This window comes from Haliotis rufescens, unplaced genomic scaffold (genome assembly GCF_023055435.1).
Source record: "Haliotis rufescens isolate VD_foot unplaced genomic scaffold, xgHalRufe1.0.p SCAF_1, whole genome shotgun sequence".
Taxonomy (NCBI): Eukaryota; Metazoa; Mollusca; class Gastropoda; order Lepetellida; family Haliotidae; genus Haliotis; species Haliotis rufescens.
In genome coordinates this window covers 51,042,890-51,066,201 of record NW_025963779.1, presented here as the reverse complement: position 1 = coordinate 51,066,201, position 23,312 = coordinate 51,042,890, and the positions used below count along the sequence as shown (strand labels likewise).

Genomic DNA, 23,312 nt, shown 5'->3' with positions numbered 1-23,312 from the left:
TGACATTCAAATTAAAGGCAAAGCTCTGGGCTTAATAATATATGAAACAGACGATGTTGTAGAAAATATTATTTATATCTTGGAATGCCTTCAAGAAGATCAATACATCAGTTCAACCTTCATACATGTTACATTCTTTACATATCACAGCACCTTTGATTAAATTGCACATGTCACATTTTATACCTCAGGAAAAAATATTCATATTATCATAATGCTATTACAATAAAGAAACACAATCAATCTACAGCAATATGTTTAAGAAACTGCTGATTCAATTTTCACATGATCAAATCAATAATCCTTTACCCACTTCAGTTGTGTCCTTACATCTGGGTTTGGACAGAGTAGGTGAGTGTGTAGGCTTTCGCCTATTATAGCAACATTCCAGCCATATGAGGGCTGGTGTATACCAGAAAGGGGCTTCACGCATTACCCAAGTGTGGAATTGAACCTGAATTTTTGGTGTGACAAGTGAATGCCTTAACCAATGCCCTACGACAAAAAAATATTAAATTTTCTTTGTTCTAAACAAAATGAGAGAACACCCAAATGTGACATTCAGAAACTAAAGGGAAATAATTTGTTAAAGTTGAAATTCAATGTCTGAAAATCAGTTTTTGTTAAATTTCTTAACCTAAATCCAGTGGTGGCAATACATGTATATGGCCTCCTTAAACCATGTCTTGGTTAACTCAAAAGGAAGATCATTTTGCATATGTTAGGTAAACTTGTAGCTTCAAGTTACAATGTTCTCACAACTTAATTTGACCATAGGTACTCTATGAATCAAGCTGGGCCAGGTATTCATTAACATGAGGGAGTATTTTCCAGTAATCAGTTGCTATGGAAACCACTAAGTTATCTTGTCTCTCATGAACCTTGAACAGCAGATGATATCTGGCAGGTAGAAAGATGAGATACGATGTTTTATCTGCAAATTAAATCAAAAGAATTATTCCAAAATGACCAACAACAGCAAGCTCTTAAAAATACTTTCCAACAATTTTCACCCGATCTTCATGTTCTTAACACTGCTGTGTGTAATGTAAACCCAACTGATGGCAATAGATACTGACCAGGTCCAAGGCGGAACCTGTCCCATTCCTGTTGTAATTTCTTCAGAGGACATGACACTATCTTCACTGACTGCAGGCCTTCCCTGCAAACATCATGAATAGAAGAAAAAGATGTGTAATAATTCCCTTTCTGATTCAATACTTTGTCATAAGAATATCATTCAAATCTCGCAACCTTCTTCAGGCCCTGATATGATCCAGGCGTCCATGTCATATTGTACAACAAATGAACAGTAAGTGAAGTTTTTGTGTGTTTGTCTTGTTGTTAAACTCTGCACTCATCAAATTCTAGCTATATGGTGGCAGACTGTCAATAATTGAGTCTGGGCCAGAAAATCCAGTGATTGACATCATCAGGTGGTAAGAAACTGGAGTTACGTCCCTTAAGGCATCGTCTCTTTAAAGTTTATTGGGGCACAGTCATCAAAAAAAGGTGAAAATGTATTGCATGGACTTGCAAATATATATACTTTACAATTTGATGTTATGGGATATGATTAAAGATTAATATAGCAGTTTATGTGTTAAACCCCATATCGACCCACAACCCCTATATTAGCCCTCTGGGATTCCGCACTTTGGCTGGTATTGGGGTATCTGGGTTGATATGAAAACTGTCACATAGTAACTTCCAATTGATTTCTCAGATCCTGAGATTAGTTCTTGTACTAACCATTAGTGGCTACCAGTACTTTTAATTTATAGCGAGAATACATTTCCAACATCACATATGTCTCTGCTCGAACTAGGATCCAGCTACCTTAAACACTATTGTACCACAAACCAAAATGTGAGTGAATTCACAACTCACCGAGGATCTGAACAGCCAGTAATGTGATCCCAGAGACTGGAGAAGAATAATGACTTGTTCTGTTCCTCGAGTCCAACATGTGTCCAAGGGTAGGGCAGGAGCAAGTCCTCGAAGCTGATGTCTGTGGTGGGCAGTCTACAGTAGTACGTGTCATTCTTGTACGAGGCAAACATAGCACTGAAAGTACATGCAAATATGTACAGACCTCCAGAATCTATTACAGGCTATATATGAATCAAACACCAACTAATTATTCAATACCCCTGTATATTTAAATTTTTATATAAAACAACTTTAGTATATTCTGACATTTTGTGTGGGTTTGAAAAACAATCAAATTGGCTTACAGACAATAAGTTTTAAAAGATCTGTACAGATGGGTGGTCTTTGTGCAGTGTCAAAAACATGCCACTTGGAGGTAAGAATTTTAGGGAAAAAAATGCTGTTAAACAAATGTTCTCATAAACCTCTGGTGACGTCATCCTATTGTTCTCCAGTAGGGTTAAATCTCATAAACAGGGATGCTATAATATCTCCGGGATTTTATTAATACTTTCCATTTTGATTGTAATACATAATTGTTTCTCGGTAGTAATTTATTTTACATTTTAACACAATGTAATGAAATGTAAAATCAAATGACATATGTTTTCTTTATATTCTCGAGGATTGAACACGCAGCCTTTGTGTCTGAGCCCAGTGAGTCCCAATAGGCTACAGAGGTGATGAAAAATCACAATGCTTTTAAGAATTTATGATATTTAAAACCCTTATCCTTGGGATAAAACCTTTGGGCTGATGGTGAAGGAATATCAACTGTTCATAGGTTCAACATACAAACACATGAAACACTGTGGTATGAATACCTTGTGTCAAAGCTAGCAGGGTCTGGTAAGGTTGGTTGTAGTTCTACACTGAGCTGTTTTGTGTCTGGAAAATTGAAACTCAATGATCTATGAACATGATGAAGCCAAGATATATACAAGTGGTTAAGTCTTTGTTTCTATTGCATAATGAGTACTGTTGCTAAATAATACTTTTGTTTGTTGCAGGTTTGATAATTTAAAGATGTTTTATTTTTTTACAGCCAGTCTATAATCTGTAAGATGAAAGAGATATTGATAGTCACTTTTACTGGTACATATTACAACCATAACAACTGGAGATGGACAAGCATGATCATCAACTTACCATGTCTGTTCATGAAGGCCACATGAATATCTGAAATTTAACGAAAAGACAAAGTCATCTACATCCTTCGCTCTTATAAAGATACGCATAAAATCACAAAATGTATGTCATATCCCTCATAACAAAAATGATAAATCTTGAAGCTGTGAGTACAACCGATATTATTACTGATGGATAAACCAAGTGATTCCCTCTATTCTTGAAATGCTTTCTTTTCCTTCCAATGACATAAGTTAGTAATTTTAATAGCAATGTAACAAATAATTTCAAAATTAACTCTAATGTCTGAAGAGCAAAATGCATCTGTTCAATGCATGCATGATACATAACAACAAATATTGACTGGTTTATGACTTGTGCTGGGAACTGAAAAGTGATGGACAGACTGATATCATAAAAAATGAAAAACTATGTATTCCTGTTGAAAGCTGGTCTCATATGCAGATGATTTTACAGACTGGGCATGACAGATCAGTGAAACACTGGATTTTAGGTGTAGGGGAGATGTGTACTTCCTTTGTTAAATAGAAGGCATCTGAATGTCTTTTAGTGTGACAAGCACAGGGATCACACCACCAATCTTCCACTGTACATGCTGACTGTCAGCTCTACTTATCAACCATTGAGGTGGTTGTGATGGGAGAGAAGGAGAGAGGCACACCTTTGTGTTGTCTGTAGACGTTGCTGGTATCTACCTTGATGGACAAAGCGTGTAGTGTGTCAAACTGGCTCATCTGTAGCTGAAACAAGATCACATTCTTCCAGCATGTGTTCAACATCAGCACTTGTTATCTTTTTCAATATTTCCTGGTATAACTAAAGCTAATATGTAAATGACATTTAAATCAGATGTTTGGTCAAAGAGTTTTTGTTTGAATGAAATAATGACAACTGTTTCTATTTATTTCATAGTCACAATTTCTCTTGGATTGATGAGAACATCTTACACTTATTATCGATGACTGTATGAGACTGAGATGTAAACTTAATGTGATTGAGTATTCATCAATTTCATACGTCTTTTGTTCATGTAATGATAAGGCTTAAATAACTTTAGAAAACAAAACAAAACAAAACAAAGAAACATATTTTGAAGAATAAATAACATATTTGTTGCTGCCTGAATGAACTGATTTCATCAGTCGGGATCCAGTATCATTAACAACAGATCTTTGATAAACAAAGATCTGAGGACATCCCATTATGAGTCATGTCAGAACTATGATCTGATTTTAATGAGACTGGTCCTGACCCTTTGACTGGCCTCAACCTACCACTTGTAGACTGTGTGTGATCTGCAGTGAGACAGTCAGGGTATCTAACCACTGGTAGTAACTTGACACATCTGAAACACAACACAATGATAAAAAGAAAAAATCAACTTTGATCAGTTATTTCAGCTTTAATCTCTGCCCACTGAAAACCCAATAATACCCACAAACCTGAAAATACATGTTTACTGACATAGTAAATACACACATTGTCTACTCGTACTCAAATACAATGGAGGATGTCATTAACTTCCATGACAACTGAACCAGCCAGGTTTGCAGAAAGCTCAAAACAAGAGTCATCAGGAAGATGACATATCGCCCACCCCTTGCCCCGGTCTGATGCAATTCGTAAATGGACTCATACCCACTTTTGGTTCATTTGGATACCTTCAGTTCAGTAAGGAAATAAATAATGCTGTTCAGAATTTTTCAAAATTCCAAATCATCAAAAGGCACAGTTCAACAATAGACTGATCTGTACAGCAAGTTTCATCCCGAAATATTCAATGGTTTTGGAGTTCTGCTCTGGAAATGAGCACTACATTTTCAGTGAAGTCCAACTTATTGTCATGCAACAAAAATAAAAAAAATAAATTAATAAAATTCCCACATCACTACCCTCATTTTCAGTATAAATCCAAATTGTCATGAAAAAAAATGCTGCCATGTTGAGTGCCTCATTATCAACTTATCAAGCACAGAATTCATGCCCGTCAGAAGTCCACAAAATATCCAAACTTAGAAAACTTTTAATATTATGGGGCACAGATGCCATATGGTTTACAATCTGATAGTTTTGAGTGTAGTTTTATAGCACGGGCTACACAAGTTTTACTTCAATGCATATCAAACTGTCATCCAAATATGTCAGTTTCACTTACCACTGCTGAAGGTGAAACTGGTTTCACTTTTGAATTCAGGCAGTAGGCCTAACCTGTAAGAATATTATAGAATCAGAGCAACATTCATCCATCACATACAAAGTAAGATGTTAATATGGCTGTTACAATGGCTGTCACATGACATCATAATCAGTGTAACTTCATCCTTCCTGATGATACGAATGAAACATGTTGGAGGGAGTATTCTGTGTTGTGTTTTGTTTTGAGTTTTATATACCAGTATATATTTACACAAGACATTAACATGGGCCTCTGAAAGCAACTGAAATAAGTACACGATGTCAATACCTCTCCCACTGGAATATTGGCTGTTTCACCTGGTGTAGTTCTGTCCTCATGGGTGTGTTCATTGACCCTGGAACAAAGATCCTGACAATAACACACATCTACACCTTATCTTCACTGATCACATGGTACAACTGCACAATCACTGGGCCAGTTGAAAACTTTCATAAATTTCTGATTGTTAACAATTCTTAAACATGTCTGGAAACATACTTTTGACATTGGCAATGTTGTGTTTCTCAAGTTGGTTAATTCAGTATAATTAATAATGGTCTTGTCAAAGTATTCTCAAAACCAGTCTTCTTTCAATGCCAGTTATACAGAGAATCTCACCCAAGTGCCTTCAGAGATATATCTAGACAAGCTGATAAAAGACAAGCTGATAAAAGTTACAAATATTTGAGGCTTGTCGAGGATAATAAATTTTTATCAACAAGTCTATATATATTTGAGCTTGGAACACACGAGGGTGAGATCTGTTTATCATCCGAAATCATTTGTCCAACTTTTTTGGTGTGTAAAGAGTAATATACAGTGTTTTGAGTGTAAGAGTACAACTACAGCTTCAGTGGCAAAGAGATTAATGATGTCAATTGATTGTGACGTCATGGTAATTGATCATGTCACAATCGACTGCAAAGCATTGTGATGCAATTAACTGTAGTTGCTTGTTCTCACACAAGCCATATCTGGGGGTATCAGTGGCCCAGTCGTTGAGATGCTGCAATTCACAGATGGATGCAATGGCAGTGGGTTCTCATCACGGTTCCACCTGATGTTTGACCCCATGTTTCCAGGTTTGTCAGCACCATACCCGTGCTCGTGGGTTTCACCAAAGTGGTAAATGTCCGAGACCTGCATCATTTCGGGCTATCCTCCCACACTAAGCTGACAAACCGTGTAGCACCCGAAAAAATGTTCAAAGCAGCGTTAAACCCATCTCACTCACTTACTCAGCCGAGCCATATCTCATGTGGAAGCCAGTTATAGATGATAAATTACATACATATTATGAAAACTGAATCCTCAGACATCATTTATATGTGGTAATAATTAATTGGCACTATTTAAGCATGGTAATATTGAGGATTCATCCCTATTGTTTGGACTGATGCGAGGCTGATACCAAGATCCACCCTTCAGCCGAGGACTTCCGACTCACCAGGCAGCAGTGAAGAGAAGGTCTGTTCTGTCACACGGCCGCCCTGCATGGCATCACTCAATACATCCCGGATCTGCAATAGCAGAATGTGACACTTTAACACCATCAGATCAATGATGTAAAGCTAACGTTTGAAAGATGATAACCATGTGTTATATATAATGACCAGGTTTGTCTTCCTGAGACATAACTGAACGTAACATGGATGTGATAACACATTGTTCACCTTCTTGTCAGCAGCCCCAGTGAGGAGAGCATAGTAGAATCTGGCCTTGTCCTGAACGTCAATGTCCAAGAAGTGTCGCATGGTTTCATGGAGCAGGTCGCCAAGTTCTGTGGAGATGCAAGATGGTCATAGGACTTACACAATATTGTTAGAATATCTGCAATGAAGAAACTGATTTTCTGATTTCAACAAAATGTGAGGTTCAGGGAGCTGGGTTTCACCATCTTCCCGAGGCATGGGATTTAACTGACTATAAATGTCCAGTTTCCACCTTTCCCCAACTAGGCTGGAATAATGGAGTCATATTTTGGCTGGACTAACGAATCTATGCATAGTCAGATCCAAATCGCGTAAAGAAATTGACATCTGGTTTGTCAACTGCCGTGCAATTCTCAGCAGTTTGCAGGATTTTACAAAGAATGTATACCGTCAATTTATATTTGCCTGCCCTTTAATACGGGTACTGAGTGGTAATATAAATATATTACCCGTGAAGATTCCTTCTGTGGGATGGTTCAGCAGTACACTTCTAACAACAGCCAGTATAGCATTGCCAAGGTGCCAGCTGCACTGGTCCAAACTAACAGCCCGCTCCGCCACAGACAGGAGGTACGTCATTGTAGGCTGCAGAGGAAACAGCTGATTAAGAAAACATGTCAAACTATGTCCTTGTCAGAAAGAAAGTTTCAACTGCTGTCAATCATACTAGAATCTTTTGATGCAGCCCTTATGTAATCAGCATATACCTTATTTCAGGCATTCTTAAAATTAGAACAAAAATGCTGTTTTATGAGCTCTAAACAGTACTTTCACTACAAAATTGGACTAACATGAAAAAAAACACCATAATTCTTTCAAACAGGTCTTAAAATAATACTGTCAATATGAATTTTTCCTGCTCATTTCTTTTCTTTTGCGTCGACACCATAAAGGGAGACAATTATTTCCCCCATTTGCTCATGTAGCTGTTGTTACAGTTTATTGTGTTTAAACATATTCAGTTATAAGTTATCTTAAACATGTTAAATGAAAGTACTTACAAGTGGGCTGATATCTGCCTCTTTAGCTGATGTCTTCAGGACAAGGAGGTAGAACTGAAACTGTCTGAGAACATCTTCGGCAGGCGATGACAGTACTTGCTTGTGTAGGGAGGACAGGATATTCAAGTACACCACACTGGAAAGACAAACATTCAACATGACGTACAACTCAAAAACAGTTGATTATGGGATTCCATTTCCAAACTATCTCATTCTCAGAACAGCTAGGCAAAACCCAGTTCTCAATGTGGGGGCAACTTTCTGTTTTGATGCTAAATGCACATTACTATTAGGAATATTTATGATGCATAACAGATAAATCTGACTGACCACATAGGAACTTGGAAATCTCTTTATCTTCCATATGAAGAAAATCTGCATTTGTAATAGAAATAGGTAACTTATATGTAACTACAAAATAGAGAACATGGTACAATAGTTTACCCGGTACTCTAACCAAAGAATTTTGAACTTAGATATTTTGCCGATTGCAGACTTGTGACTCTCATAAGACTATGTTAAAGAATGCATATAGGTGTTTGTAGTGTCACAATCACTCTGGACCTTTTACTTCCAAATACATGTCTGCATTAAGTCAATCATAACTCCATAGACTTACAACAGTCCTAGTCAAGGGCCAATCCAGCATCTTTAAAAGGGAGGGGTCCAAAATATCAAAATCGTCTCTCAGTCAAGTTTACTGCCAACAACATACTACATTTGGTTTTCAAAAGAGGGAGGGGGGTGTTGACTCCCTGGATTCCCTCTGGATCGGCCTAGGCTAGTGATGGCTTTGTTGAGTGGAAGATTAGTACGATGGGACTAAGCTTCACAAATAACCATAAAGCAAATACTTTTTTCCTTTAAACAGTTGTTAAGAAAGTCCAATGTTATGTGACAGTGTGACATACGTGTCTGCAGCCTGGTCTCGCACACACTGCAGGAAGTTAAGCACCAGGGGGATCAGCCTCGGGTAGCTGCTCAGTACTGTCTGGCAGATTCTGAAATATAGCAGGTTTTATTCAACATTAGCAAGGAGCGTCAGAGTGGCTCACTTGTCATGCCAAAGGTCTTGGTTCGATTCCTGTAATGGGAACAATGTGTGAAGCCCATGTCTGGTATCCCAATCCATGAGTGAGTGAGTATGGTTTTAAGCCGCTTTTAGCAATATTCCAGCAATATCACGGCGGGGGACACCAGAAATGGGCTTCACACATTGTACCCATGTCGGGAATCGAACCCTGGTCTTCGGCATAAAATAAGGCTTTGCTTTCACTCAACGATGAGGGTGGTTATGCCAACCACTTGAGGAATGGTAGAACCAATGAGTAAATAGGTTTTGGGAATACAAAAACTCTGCACTATTTCAACCCTACAAAGTTGCAGCATTATAGGCCTGGTGACATAAGAGTGATTTTAAACTTTTGCACAACGAAAAACATGCCATGACATAAACTCAATACTTTAATTAAGGAGAGTAAAACTAGTTAAAAATAGCGCCATTGTAGTTCACCTGGATAAGTCAACAGTCTCAAATGTCACAAGAGAGAAATTTTGAGATAATTTAAGAGCATTACCATACATTTTGTGCAGAAGTGGCTGAGCAGCAGCTTTAAAGAGGTTTTTCAATATTGATTACTGTTGGAACTTCTTGAACAAATTCACGTTTGAACAAGCATATGATTGTTCAGCTCCATTGGTTAACTTGCTTCTGAGGAGATGCATTCTGAGGGAATTTATGAGTATGGTTAAATTCCCATGGTCAAATAAAAGTCAAAATTACATATACAGAACATATGTGTTGAGGCCCACTGCCAATGATACACACACCACATTTCATGACAGTCTGAAACAAATGTTAGATTAACAGCAATGAGAAGTTCCAGCTTGCAGTATGGTTAAAGTGCAAAGGTCCAATCAAGGGAAAACTTTAAAATATCGAAAAAAGGGATCATATATTATTATGTTGAGCCCCACTGCTAACTACTCACATACCAAATTTCATTACAGTTAGAACGAAAATGTCCTAGTAATGGTTATGAATAGTATTTTCAATATGGCTGCCCTGTTGGTCATATATAAAATTGGGTTAAAACCTCAAGAGAAACTTGGGGTGTCATCATTGGTGAAGTTTCAGTTTCATTCATCCAGTGGTTTCTGAGGAGAAATATTTACAAAACACAGACAAAGAAGAAACAAGCCACGACATGAGCTCACTTGACTTTCAGTCAGGTGAGCTAAATATCATTTAACTTCTAAAACATTGTAGAGGTATGTCAAACTTTGTTTGGGTTGCATTCCATAAACAAAATCTGTACTGCATATCAATTAAATAGATGTTTTCATTGAAAGTTGTGAATATAATGGATTTGAATAAAACCAACTGCACATACAACATTGAATGTCTGAGTCTGAGCATTCTTTTTTGGGAAATTAAATTTCGTAAAGCTCAGTCATGTGCTTAGTAGTAAAAATTATTAAAAAGATTGCTTAAGGATGCTAGTGGACAAGAAAATAAAACAGTAACCATCTAACTTTAAAGTGAGAGAGAAAGAATATATTCATTAAAATTTCACATATATGCAAGTTTAAGAAACAGAGTACCTACTTGATAATGTTTGTGGCTATATCCTGTGAGCAGTGTTTGGCCTGGATGTTGTAGAGACAGCGGTATAGTGAGACAGCCACCTTGTGTTCACCAGTACAAACAGTCAACTTCTTTAAGTAAGTGAGGCTAGACAGCAGGAGGGACAGCTCCTCGGAACCTGACAGTGTAACAAGGTCTCACAGACTTACATGGGCACAGGATTAAATTATCCTTACTTTGAAATCCCTGAGGAATCAGAAGATGTCAAAGAAAAGCATTGATTTATTCAATGGTGGTAAATAAAGAAGCCACTCCGGGGCAAGTGAGATATGAGCAGTTATCAACAAATTGCCTGTCTCAGTCTTCTGCCGAAGCGTAATATCCCATAGGGAGCCTGACATCTGACAGCGGCAAAACAATGAATAACACATGAAGGGATATGTGCATATTAGGCAAGACAGCTCAAGATGAGAAACAGTGACTGGACAGAAAAAGGTTACAAATATTTTACAGATAAGGTTCAAACTTTTGTCACTTCCCTGGAACAAAACCAAAAGCCAGCTCTTATGTATTACATGTACTTGATTTACAAATTTTGATTAACAAGAGTTTTGATTGAAACAAAATACAAATTAAACACTTAAACCTCTTGACCAGTAAGTTGAAATACAGAAAACAAGTCAAAGGGTTCCTCCTGTTCCTATTTAGTTTAATTTTAAAAGAAAACAGAAGAATGTTTTTTAATTTTATTCCAAATTTGTGAAATCCCGGGGTGAGCTGTGAATGAAGAACGGTAGAAAGGCTCTGTAGCTCATTGAATTATGGTGTCATATAAGGCGGACTGGAATAATGTGTGAAGTCTTAGAAACACCAGAGCTGAAATCATTCATACAAAGTTTAGCAATGTGGGCCTTGTAGTGTCAGAGATGAACAAATTGTAAAAGCTAACACTGGACGAACTACTGGTTGGGCAACTGGAGGATAGACAACTCACCACAACATAAGCTCACTTGACCTTCAGTCAAGAAGTTCAAACACAAAAATACTGATGAACATCCCCACTTGCCTGTTACAATTTGAAAAGATGTCAAAGGCTCTGTGATTATTTTCTCCTATCATGTATATGAATTGCTGTGGTGAACAGCAGTGTATACCTGTGTCTGCCTGAAGTTGGGTGCAGATGTTCAGGGCGGTCACCTTCCCAACATGGAGGTCGACTGAGTCAAATACTGACGGTAGCAGCCTCCACGACAGCTTTTCTCTCACGTGACCCATAACAGTGCTGTCTTCCTCATCCTCCAGCTGCAAGGGACCAACCACATACAACACTTGTTAGTCCAAGGAATGTTCTTATCCAGGATACATGGATATCTTGGCATCTGTCAACAATTAATATTTTACAGGAATCCAACTTCTATATAACTTCTATACAACTTTCCAAGCAGAAACTTGATACATTGTTGAAAATAGTTGGGACATATGCCCACCTTATTGAGAATGCTAGTTGGGTTGAAAACATTTGAATTTTCAGAATATAACAGCCATTTATATATCAATAACAAGGTGTACATGTGAGTGAGTGAGTGAGTGAGTGAGTGGGTGTGTGTGGGTGTGTGTGGGTGTGGGTAGGGGTGTGGGGGAAGAGAGAATCAGGGGGTGACATAAAATATGACAGTCTCCAGGGGAGTGACATTTTATAATAAAACATGAAGTATTTTTTAGAGAGAGTGAGTGAGTGAGTGAGTGAGTGAGTGAGTGAGTGAGTGAGTGTGTGTGTGTGTGAGTGTGTGTGTGTGTGTGTGTGTGTGTGTGTGTGTGTGTGTGTGTGTGTGTGTGTGTGTGTGTGGGTGGGTGGGTGGGTGTGGGTGTGGGTAGGGGTGTGGGGGAAGAGAGAATCAGGGGGTGACATAAAATATGACAGTCTCCAGGGGAGTGACATTTTATAATAAAACATGAAGTATTTTTTAATGGGGAGGGTCATCCAAAGTATGACAAGCACTAGTGAAGGGTCATTATTTACAGCACACTAGTGCGTCAAAAAACTCTGACATTCTCATTACTTTGGGGTTTAATTTCATGACAATAGTATATCATATAAAGGCTTTATCCTGTTACACAGTCAATCCCAAAGGATCTTTTAAGAAACTCTTCTGTAGGAAATCCTACCAGGCAGTATCCTTTCAACCACTGAAGAAATATGAGCCTGTGGGCAGGGCTTATGGATTTTTGATTGACAGCTGTCACTAGCCTTGTCATCAGTAATTTCTCCTCAGATGATGTCAGGATCTCCCCTGAGTACTCTCTCTGAAACACATATCACAGCCAACATCAAAACAATAAAACAATCAAAGTGACACAAATAAAATTATTCAACAAATGATTAACTGTCAATCTGACAAGGCGACATCTATTTCAATTTAGTCAATGTCAATGTCAATGTCACATGGACAATTATTCATAAGTGTCTTAATTTGAGTAGATTCTTGTAAAATTTTCCCATTCGGAATATTCTATGGTAATACGTTACCACTTGTTATATGGAGGCTGTTGTCTCCCACAACTGCTCTTATAGCAAAATCTACGACAGAGATCTCAATTACCTCATGCAGCACATGCGTAGCCACCTCAGCTGCCATGTGACACCCTTCACTCTTGTCTCTAGCGAGAGCAAGTGCTCAGGGGACGGTCGGGGGGGCAGCAGCCAAAGTGGTAACATATTACTATAGAATATTCCGAATAGGAAAATTCTACAAATTACATTAAGTTATATGTTACCACTTGTTATACTGAGGCTGATTACCACAGTAGGCGGTTGGGAGCACCTACAACCCGAACCTGACTGCTCGTGTTCCTTCCGACCAGCGGAAGTAAACAACAAGGCGGAAGCACTCAATGCGCATGCTCCCAACTTGCGTTACCCTATAGGAATACCAAAGCACTGTCAAGTGCATACCATAAGGCTCAATCGTCTTTGGTGACTCCAAACGGCCTCACTGGATAGTTATTTCATCGCCGCAGCGGAGGAGAACACAGTATCCGTGTGAGCTAAATCTTAGATCAGGTTAAACAGTCGGAAAGAGGGAAATTAATTTTATTCGGACCGTATATCCCAGAGCAAGCCTACTTCAAGTATGCATTAGGTGCGTGACCTAATTCCAGTATTTGTAAGCATGCATTACAAGGTTGGAATACACGACAGACAATTAAATACATTATTGTCAAAATACAAATAAGGACAAAACACACAAAAAGCGGCCCTCACCTGTGGTGTGGATGCGCTGGTTTGCGGGACCCCCACTCCTGTACCCACGGCAGTTGGAACATTGGAGTCGACCCTGATTGACCACCGTGTAAGGTCTGACGCCTGAGGAGTTCGGAATTGCGCTGGGCATACCCCTTAGATGACCTCTTGTGCCGCGACCAGCGGGCCAAGACGGTGCACACCCTCCACGTCTTCATCTGAAACCTTTCTGAGGTAATGATTGGCAAAAACCAAAGTAGAACACCAGTAACAACCTCTCAATATTCTGTGAACAGAGATATTGGAGTGTAGGAGTGTAGTAGCCAATGACTGTGGGTTCCCCCCAGTTTGTTGACATAAGACGCTACCGTCGTGTTGTCAGTCGCCAGCATGAGCCGGGCTTCGATGAGACGATGTTTCCACTGATTGACTGTGTTGATCACTGCCTTGAACTCGAGGCAATTGATGTGAAGACCTAGTTCGTCTGCGCACCACAGCCCCGAGCTCTCCTCCCCCTGGAAGGGCCGCATAGAGACTCCTGATAAGACGTTGCAAGGGACCGTCCACCACTCCAGATGCGGTTGGAGCCGATCTGGGAGGGCGACGGACACACTGTTCTCCTCCTTTGCTAACAACTGGATTAGAAACTGTCGCAGCGGGCGGAGTTAGAGACGACCCTGTTCGGTGCAGTCCTGGGCTGACACAAGTAGCCCTAACAGCTGTTCCCAAAAGTGAACCGTCTGTTGCACCGCTAAGACTTTGGCAATCATCACCTGAATCTTGTGCCACCGGTCTGGGGGGACAAAGAGGCGATGGGTCACCTTGTCGAACCGACCTCCGATGAACTTCAAGTTCTGTGAGGGGGTTAACTTGCTCTTGGGGAGATTGACAATCCACCCCAATTGCTCCAAGAGCTAAAGCGCGAAATCGAATTGACGAGACAGCACATCCGTCATCCGATTTGCCACTAGCGAGTCATCCAGGTACGCAAAGTACCTGACGCCCCTCTTGTGGAGGAACCCCACTATGGGGGTGGTTAACCGGGTGAACAGCCAGGGAGCGGACGATAGGCCGAATGGGAGTGCTACCCACTTGTTATGCCTGCCTTGAAAGACAAACCGGAGATACTTGTGATGGTCTGGATGGATCGGAACATGCAGATAAGCATCCTTCAGGTCGATCGAATCAAGCCAGTAGGTGGGCATGATCAGAGCTTTCAGGTCCGCCAAGGTCAACATTCTGAACTTGGTCGGCTTGTGCAGGTAAAACTCGTTGAATGACTTCAGATTGTGACTTCAGATCATTCTGAGTTCGGCACTGTCCTTCTTGGGAACGAGAAATATCCTTGAGTAAAACCCCGGTGTTATTTCTGGTAGGGCTAACTGCCGTTCCGCCCTCTTTTCCACCAACCTGCCGATGGCATCGGCCAGGATGGGAAGATCGGTTTCCGAACAGAAACCTTCCAACGGGGCAACGGTGAGCGGCGGATAGGCTTTGAGATCTAGCCGATAGCCGTACCGGATCGTGTTGACCACCCACGGGTCGTCGAACACTTGTTTCCATTTCTCCCAGTAAGTCTGGACTCTGCCGGTGCGAAGGCTTTCTCCAAGGAAGGCTTGATCCCGCGCAGCAAGGTTGATGCGGGGAAAGCCTTGTCGGAAGACTCCTCAAATACCTCGTCGGAAGACTCCTCAAATACCTCGGCGGAACCCACAGAGCCGTGGATTCCCATGGTACAGGCATGTTCTCAAAGAGGTCATATACCATAGCCACGCAGTCCTCAACCGATAGCGGGAGCAACGGTTCGGGGGAAGGACCGGTGACCCCGGAAGCCGCCGCTGTACTGGTGGACCCCGCATCCGAACCCATGTCCACCGAAGAGGCCGGGGACGGAACAGCCAGCGGCCTATCCTGAAATAAGGCTGCAAGCTTGGAGTCCACAAGTTGAGAAAGAAATGCTGTGACGGAATCCCGGGACAGCCCAAGGGCCGCAAAGGGATCCGCCGCAGCCGTGGACCCCGACCGGACACCACAGGGGTGGAAACAGCGTGGCCTGCAGCGCTCGAATGCCTCAGGCCCCAGACCCTCGCACAGGGTGCACCAGGTGTCCCCGCAAGGAACCCTGCACCGATTGTGGGGATCCCGAGAAGAGAGGAATTTACGGCACGCCCCGCAACTCCTGGTTGCAGGGGTAGAGGGGGTAGAGGGGGTGGAGGAAGGCGAGACTTCCATGTCCAACATTGTTTACTATGAACAAAGAGTAAGACATGGTTACAACACACACACCACAAATATTCACAAACGAACATTTTCACAAGAAAATAAACGAGCATTGTGAATATAGAACCTACACATATAGCATATAGAGAAATAGGTGATGTAAACCCCCAAAACATACTATAACAGGGGAACGTAAGACACAACATGCATATGAGACACCCCGCAAGTATATAGAAAAAATGGCGGGAAAAAAAGTGTAGTTACAGCAAACGCCCCGAATACACAGTTTATATGAGTCAATAAACAGTAATAAATATCACCAAAGGTTGGAGAAACAGCTGGAGCAAGCGAAGAGACAAGAGTGAAAGGTGTCACATGGCAGCTGAGGTGGCTACACACGTGCTGCATGAGGTAATTGAGATCTCTGTGGTAGATTTCGCAATTAGAGCAGTTGTGGGAGACAACAGCCTCCACATAACAAGTTGTAACGTATTACTTAATGTATTTCATCTGTATAAGTATTGCTAAAATAATTTGAAGGATTGAAACGGACGAGTCTCACCTGTAGATAGAGAACAATGTGCATAAGGCAAGGGTCCTGAGTGGCCATATGGTGAAGCATTAGAGGTTTAAAAATCTGAAAACATAAATGATACATGATAATCTTACATTTGACATATCTAACAAGGACTGTAAACATAGAGCCACATGGCTCTGAAGCTCACCTGTATTATGGAGAAATAATGGTGGCCATGTTTTAATTTGGGATCGCTCATACAAAATTTCAGCTCCATAGGCCTTGTATTTTTAGATGTCAAAAATGCAGAAGTTAACTAAGAACGGGCAATGTGCCATGACATAAGTTCATTTGATTTTCATTTAAGAAATAAGTGATAAGTAGGAGTTGTTTATCCTAAATAGAACACTACAGGGGGAATAAACCATGAGGGGTGCACGCAGCTCAGTTTACTTCTTATTTAAGATATCAATATTATTTACAGCCTCTTTAAGGATGTCAGGAAAACATATATGTAAAAGGTAAAACGCAGTGTCGGACAATTCCATTTTATGAACAGGGAGGCTAAGTATTTCACGGATATTCTCACAATTTTCAAGGCGATAGTATGTACCCAGCTACATCCATGGGGAACAACTCACCAGACACTACCCCCTCAAAAATAACCTTGGCCAATTCATTGTTTTTTGCGATTAATCGCATCTAATATATGTTCATACATATCAAAATTGAACAGGGTCATCATTTTCAGTTGAACTAGACACATTGACCATATCTGTCATCATATTCATGAATGCTAAATTTAATTTTGAAGTGACATTTGTATAAGTCTGTATCGTTTCTTTTAGTGAATTCATTGTAGAATGTACATATTATCCTATTGCTGAATGTTGATGTTATATAATACAGTGTTTCCCTACAAGGCCGTCAAAGCTGACATACTGTTGGTGAGATGCCGGGAGAGTGCTGTACAATGCCAGACAGTGAGGCAAGGATGTCCCACAGCCCTGCCGGGGTGAAGATGGTGCTGTGGTCCATGATGAAGGAGACAGCTGACAGCGTGTCACCAGGGCCACCTGAAACAGACACCATCCTCTCCATGCTGGCCTGAAACAGACATGCGAAATAGACATGAACATACCTGTCAATCATATCTATAACAGGGTTCGTGAAATAAAAACAATGTCAGGTAGTCAATGAGACCTGTGCTACAGCAAAATCACTGAAGCTGAAGAGTGAGTGAGTGAGTGAGTGAGTGAGTGAGTGAGTGAGTGAGTGAGTGAGTGAGTGAGTGAGTGAGTGAGTGAGTGAGTGAGTGAGTGAGTGAGTGAGTGAGTGAGTGATAAGGGTTCAATGCCGCTTTGCGCAGTACAATGTAATAGTTTTATCCCAGTGTGTCAGCTTAATGTGGGAGAAACCCCGAAGTGATGTAGGAGTTTACAACTTTGGCGCTACCAAACCTAGAAACATAATCGGGGCGAAAAAGGATTTGAACCCACAATCATAGGTTTCAAACATACCCAAGTGACGCAACTCCGCACAGCTAAATGCAGTGCCTTAAATGACTGGGTCCCCTTATGCTGAAGAATATACTGTTAGACAAATAAAAAGAGTAGTATTTCACACATATAAACTGATATACGCTGCCTTTCATTCTGTAAAACCATATTACACACGTTTGGTGACTAACAATTCATGTTTTCAATTATCCATTTGGACAATCACAATGTAAAAAAAGTATGGGACTGATTGATGACTACTTGTATTTGACTAGTGGACCCTTGTATTGGTCAAAACATGTATACCGGATAATGATCTGTTGAATAGTTCAGGGACTCATAAAATATTTGGGTTTTTGTGTGTGTGAAACTCATGGTTTAAATTTAATAATACTGATAGTTATATACCGGAGAGGAGATTTCAGCTTGATTTACTGTGCTGTAACAGTTTGAAAGAACCTTACCCTCTGACTAGTATCTGGGGTAATAGGACTTTCAGGTACACCAATATCACTGAAAATATAAGAAAAATTAATAGAAAAATGTTCAAAATTATTTTTGTGTGGCCAGCAATGTCCAGATTTAGGTCTACTCATTAAGATTGTGTGCAACTGTGTACTATAACATAGGCTCACTGAGAACCTGGATACAATCAACGTATTCCACAGAACATTCTTGTGAACCGAATTCAAAATCTTTTGTATTCAATGTCTGCTAAATATAAAATTAGTTTCAAAATGATATGAGGGGCGGTCGGGTAACCTAGTGGTTAAAGCGTTGGCTCGTCACACCGAAGACCTGGGTTCAATTCCCGACATGGGTACAATGTGTAAAGCCCATTTCTGGTGTCCCCCGCCGTGATATTGCTGGAATATTGCTAAAAGTGGCGTAAAACCATACTCACTCACTCAAAATGATATGAAGTTAGAGAAGATGATTTTAACATGATTTTCATAACATATAGGGCTTTTCTAACATGACTTGGTTTGCAGATATTTTCATGAAAAACCTTTGGGAGAATTGAGAACATAATTGAAAACAATTGAACAAAATTATTTCATGTTTTCTGAAATTCTCATCAGTCAGGTCAAATAAGGTCCTACTTTGAATTCAATTCCAACGTTTGTTAAACTTTGTATACAAATAAAAGCTAGGGTTTATAATCATTTAGACAATATGTCAATATCCAATTACACCATCATATCACTACCCCTACATAGAGATGAGTCACACACCCTGCCACATGGTAGAGCACAGTTGTTAGGAGTGTCACATAGTCCTGACACACATCGGACCGGTCCTGCTTCACTGCCTGAACAAGTCGATCTCGCCACCGCCACATCACACCCTGAAAAAACATTTGCTATAACCTCAAACATTTCTCTAGACAACAGCATAGGACAAAACTGGAATGGAGTGATACTTAAAAACAAACAGAGACCTTGTTTCTGTAATGGTTGGGTTAAACCATCCTTGAATTACTGTTGATTCTCCAAAATCTAATCTTCAATTTCTGCAAGGCAGACATTGTAGTTAATCATGATGTGATCATAATTTAAGACATGTGCGAGTTGGGGGAAGAGACGGTATGGCATTGAGGTTTGCTCCTGTAGTACTTGAAAATTGGGACCCCCTTAATCTTTAACTTTTAGTGCAATGACAAGGACCCTGTAACTTTCATGCTAAATATGAGACACTGCACATATTTAGCATATGGCTTCGCCAATATTTTAGTTTTAATTATTTGTGGTACAGCGGTTATACTGGTACCCCCATTTTCATGACTACCACGCCCATAAAGCATGACCGTGAGACCCCAGGACTCAAGTCGAAGAGCCCAGGTAAATAAATGATTTCTACTTTGGCTCCTCACCGGTGAGGTCAGCTCCAGCTGAACCATACACTGACATGCCACAGCCCTCAGTCTCCTGTTGCCGACATCATTCACTCTGGCAGCTATACTCCACAGGATTTCTATCAGTGATGCAGCTGGATCAGTTGGCTGAAATCATATAAGTATTATTAGTTGTTTTGAACACCTTCTAACAAAATAAAGGCATCAAATTTATCATACGACAATTATCAAAGGTGTTGTTTGATATTACTTTCAATAATTGGAAAATGTACTTCCAAATTTATATCATTTATACTAAATGTTTTATTCCAGTGCTAAATCATCATGACAGATTCAATTCAATAAATGAAATCTTACAATATTCTCACTGCTGACTAATAACGTTGTCACAGTGATGAGAAGCTGTGTGAGAAAGTTGGTGCTGTCATCTCGACTCTCATATTGACGGAAGATGCCAAACAGATTGGAAGCAACCTCATCTATACTGAAAACATGGTAAAAGGCATAATAATTACAAACAATTAGCCATCATGCATAAGCATCATTATGATCATGATATTTTAGTGAATTAACATCCAAGGGAAACATTTTCATTTAACAGTTTCAAAACTTATGGGGACTCACTTTTGGTCTAGATTTAGGCATTGTCATTAGTTGTTTGTGTCAAACTGAGATATTGACTGTAGTGTATGTGTTTAGGGTAATCAACAATAAGAGCAATGTACATTATTTAAGTCTAAGTCAAAGTTGTTGCCATGGAAACTTGAAAATATATTTTTTTAAATCCCAAACTATCACAAGGCACCACTTCACCACTAGACCTATCTATGTGCCAAATTTAGTTAAGATATCTCTCATGATTTTTGTGTTCTGCTCCGGAAATGAAATGTGACTGACGGAATGACAGACGGACAGCACCCATTCCTATATCCCCCTTCCACTTAATGGAGGGGATAATAAAATTTGAGCTCACAGACAAAGTTGGTTCTGAATGACTATAATCAAAACAATTTGAAATATGTCCCATATTTGTTAGGTCTCTCATCGGTCTGTGTCTAGTTTCCCACTGGCCCTTGTCTAGTCTTGATTGGCCTCTACATTTCCATCGACCCATTTCCATAGTAAATTAGGGTATTATGTGATGCACAAATATGCATCCAGTATGCACAAAATTTGAGACTGGGCACTGAAATACAATATACTGTGTCCAGAGGGACACACAATAATATTCATTGTACCTACCGCACACCAAGAGCTGTAATTATAGAAACACCCAGTACACTACACTATTTCATTACTTTACAGGACCCTCATAATGCCTGCAAGGACCCTAAAACTAATTGTTGTATAATGTTTCTTCTTTTGTAATTGTTTGTCTTATTTGCAGTGGTGTATAAGAGTTGAGTAGGGGGTATATGGGGGTTTCATCCCTTCCAAATGTAATGTTGGATATCATGGGTTAGCATTTGTAGTTACAGAGACCATGTATATGCTTCCAGTTATCAATGCAACATGAGGAAGGGTACCGTGGCAACACACAAGTCTCCCAATTCACTAATCACCTCTTTGCGTCCAGAACATCACCCCCACAATCTTCAAGCACCCTCAGGAATTCTGTTTTTATTCCAATATCCACTGCATCTTCCACCATCAACTGTGAAGACATAACCAGTGTAGCTGCATTGCATTTTAATCTACAATTTACACTGCCATCCGCAGTGTCTATACTGATAATCAAATTATAGTCTGTGGGTTCCGGCTCTGTGTGTAGCAGTTTCCAATGAAGGTCTATCCTAAAATATGCTGAATCAAACAATTTGACCTGAGTTCTGCTAACCTGACACAGCAACATAGAGAATTTCCTTCATACGCAATTTGTACATATCTTTTGAATAATCGTGAACTTTGTTCAAAACTTCATAATCATGCAAAAAGACCTGACACTGGCATTGATAAAGACCTGACACTAATGTGACAAAATAGACCGTATTAAAAACAGCAATGATCAGCTGACACTGCTGGTCGTTATAAGGAGGTGGAACTCGGCGAGGGCCCGAGAAATACTGAATAAGAAGTTTCCAAGACGATTTATCCCAAACTCTCACTTTAAGCATTTGAAAAACAAAGTTTTCATCTTCAATCAACTTTTCAGTCGTTCCCTGTGCAACATGCTGTCTGATACTGGCGACTATTTGCCTGATATCGCCCAAAGCAGACGAGGAAATACGACTAGCAGACATCTTCAGCGTGAAGGTATGGAAGTAACAAGGGAGCAGTCATTGTGTTATACTTTGGGGAGTAATCATTGTCTAAAACTACAATGTACATGACAAGTTAGCTTAATAATCTCAATGATCTCAGGGAAACCAACAATTACATTTTGATTTCAGTGTTTTACCAGTTACATTCACAAATTATACGATTCCCGGATTTCCATAATGGTTGGTGTGCAAGGTTAAATCATCTGTAAGTTACATGTTGTCAAATCAAACATAACGATAGTAAATTTAACCCATCATTAGAATGCTTTGGACGTAGGGTTCGTGTTTGTGGGCATTCTTTAAGACGTATGTGGCAATGGCAGTCGATATTACCTTCCCCTGGACAAAAACAAGTACGTTCCATCATACACAATCAAGGTGTTTTGGGCGGGGAATGTGTTTTGATAAATGGGTTTTTGCCTATCCTCAAAACAAAGTAACCAGACATCTTTAACTGAACATATTCTGAATAGAGAAATAAACATTGATGTAGACATAAATAAACATTGAATTAAACGAAAATAATCACGACAGACAACGTTTAAAATAGCACAAAAATCAGACATTGTAATCACAATATAAGGGAATACATACCCAATGGGGAAACATTATTTTCTAACTATCTGAATACCTGTCTTTGTAAAATAACTATTTACATAGAGAGTGGGTATTTTAATCATGGAAATGTCTGATTATGTTGGATATAGCTGCGTGTCAGTTACCCATGTTATAAATAGTGATTATTTAGGCTGCCATATAAACATGCACTGTTGTCCCGTCAGTCCCACAGAGAGACAATTTGCGAAGAACCGCCACTCGTATGTGTTCCCGCAGCGATATAGCTGTAATATTGCTAATATTTCCCCTCACTTTCGAGGCGCGGATAATGCTTTTATGAAAAGAAGTGATTCTTTTTATGATTCATTTTATAATCGCAAGGTAACATATACAGTTGCCGCCAAGCAGTTTCCGTTTGGTGGTCGTATCATTATATTTGTAAATAGAATGTATGTGAGAAAGATAGTGTATGCCTATTAAATATAAACAAATATTATTACTCACTGGATATGCACACACACACAACACACACACACACACACACACACACACACACACACACACACACACACACACACACACACACACCTATATTAAAGTATAT

At 39.8% G+C, this 23,312-nt stretch overlaps 1 protein-coding gene across 1 annotated transcript; it reads right to left on the bottom strand.

Moving 5' to 3' along the window:
* Positions 1 to 59: 59 nt before the first annotated feature.
* LOC124131369 (AP-5 complex subunit beta-1-like) lies at positions 60 to 22,136 on the bottom strand. The gene is made up of 25 exons (XM_046494605.2): positions 21,995 to 22,136; positions 21,452 to 21,543; positions 20,247 to 20,373; positions 19,908 to 20,036; positions 19,270 to 19,382; positions 18,499 to 18,547; positions 17,478 to 17,642; positions 16,581 to 16,655; positions 12,724 to 12,861; positions 11,712 to 11,859; positions 10,579 to 10,735; positions 8,882 to 8,971; positions 7,971 to 8,106; positions 7,419 to 7,554; positions 6,931 to 7,037; positions 6,705 to 6,777; positions 5,546 to 5,612; positions 5,237 to 5,289; positions 4,356 to 4,426; positions 3,743 to 3,821; positions 3,082 to 3,111; positions 2,757 to 2,820; positions 1,891 to 2,067; positions 1,080 to 1,162; positions 60 to 934 (listed from the first exon to the last, which is right to left on the bottom strand). Exons 1-25 carry the CDS (start codon positions 22,127 to 22,129, stop codon positions 783 to 785), a joined length of 2,646 nt encoding a protein of 881 aa, XP_046350561.1. The 5' UTR covers positions 22,130 to 22,136; the 3' UTR covers positions 60 to 782.
* Positions 22,137 to 23,312: the final 1,176 nt, after the last annotated feature.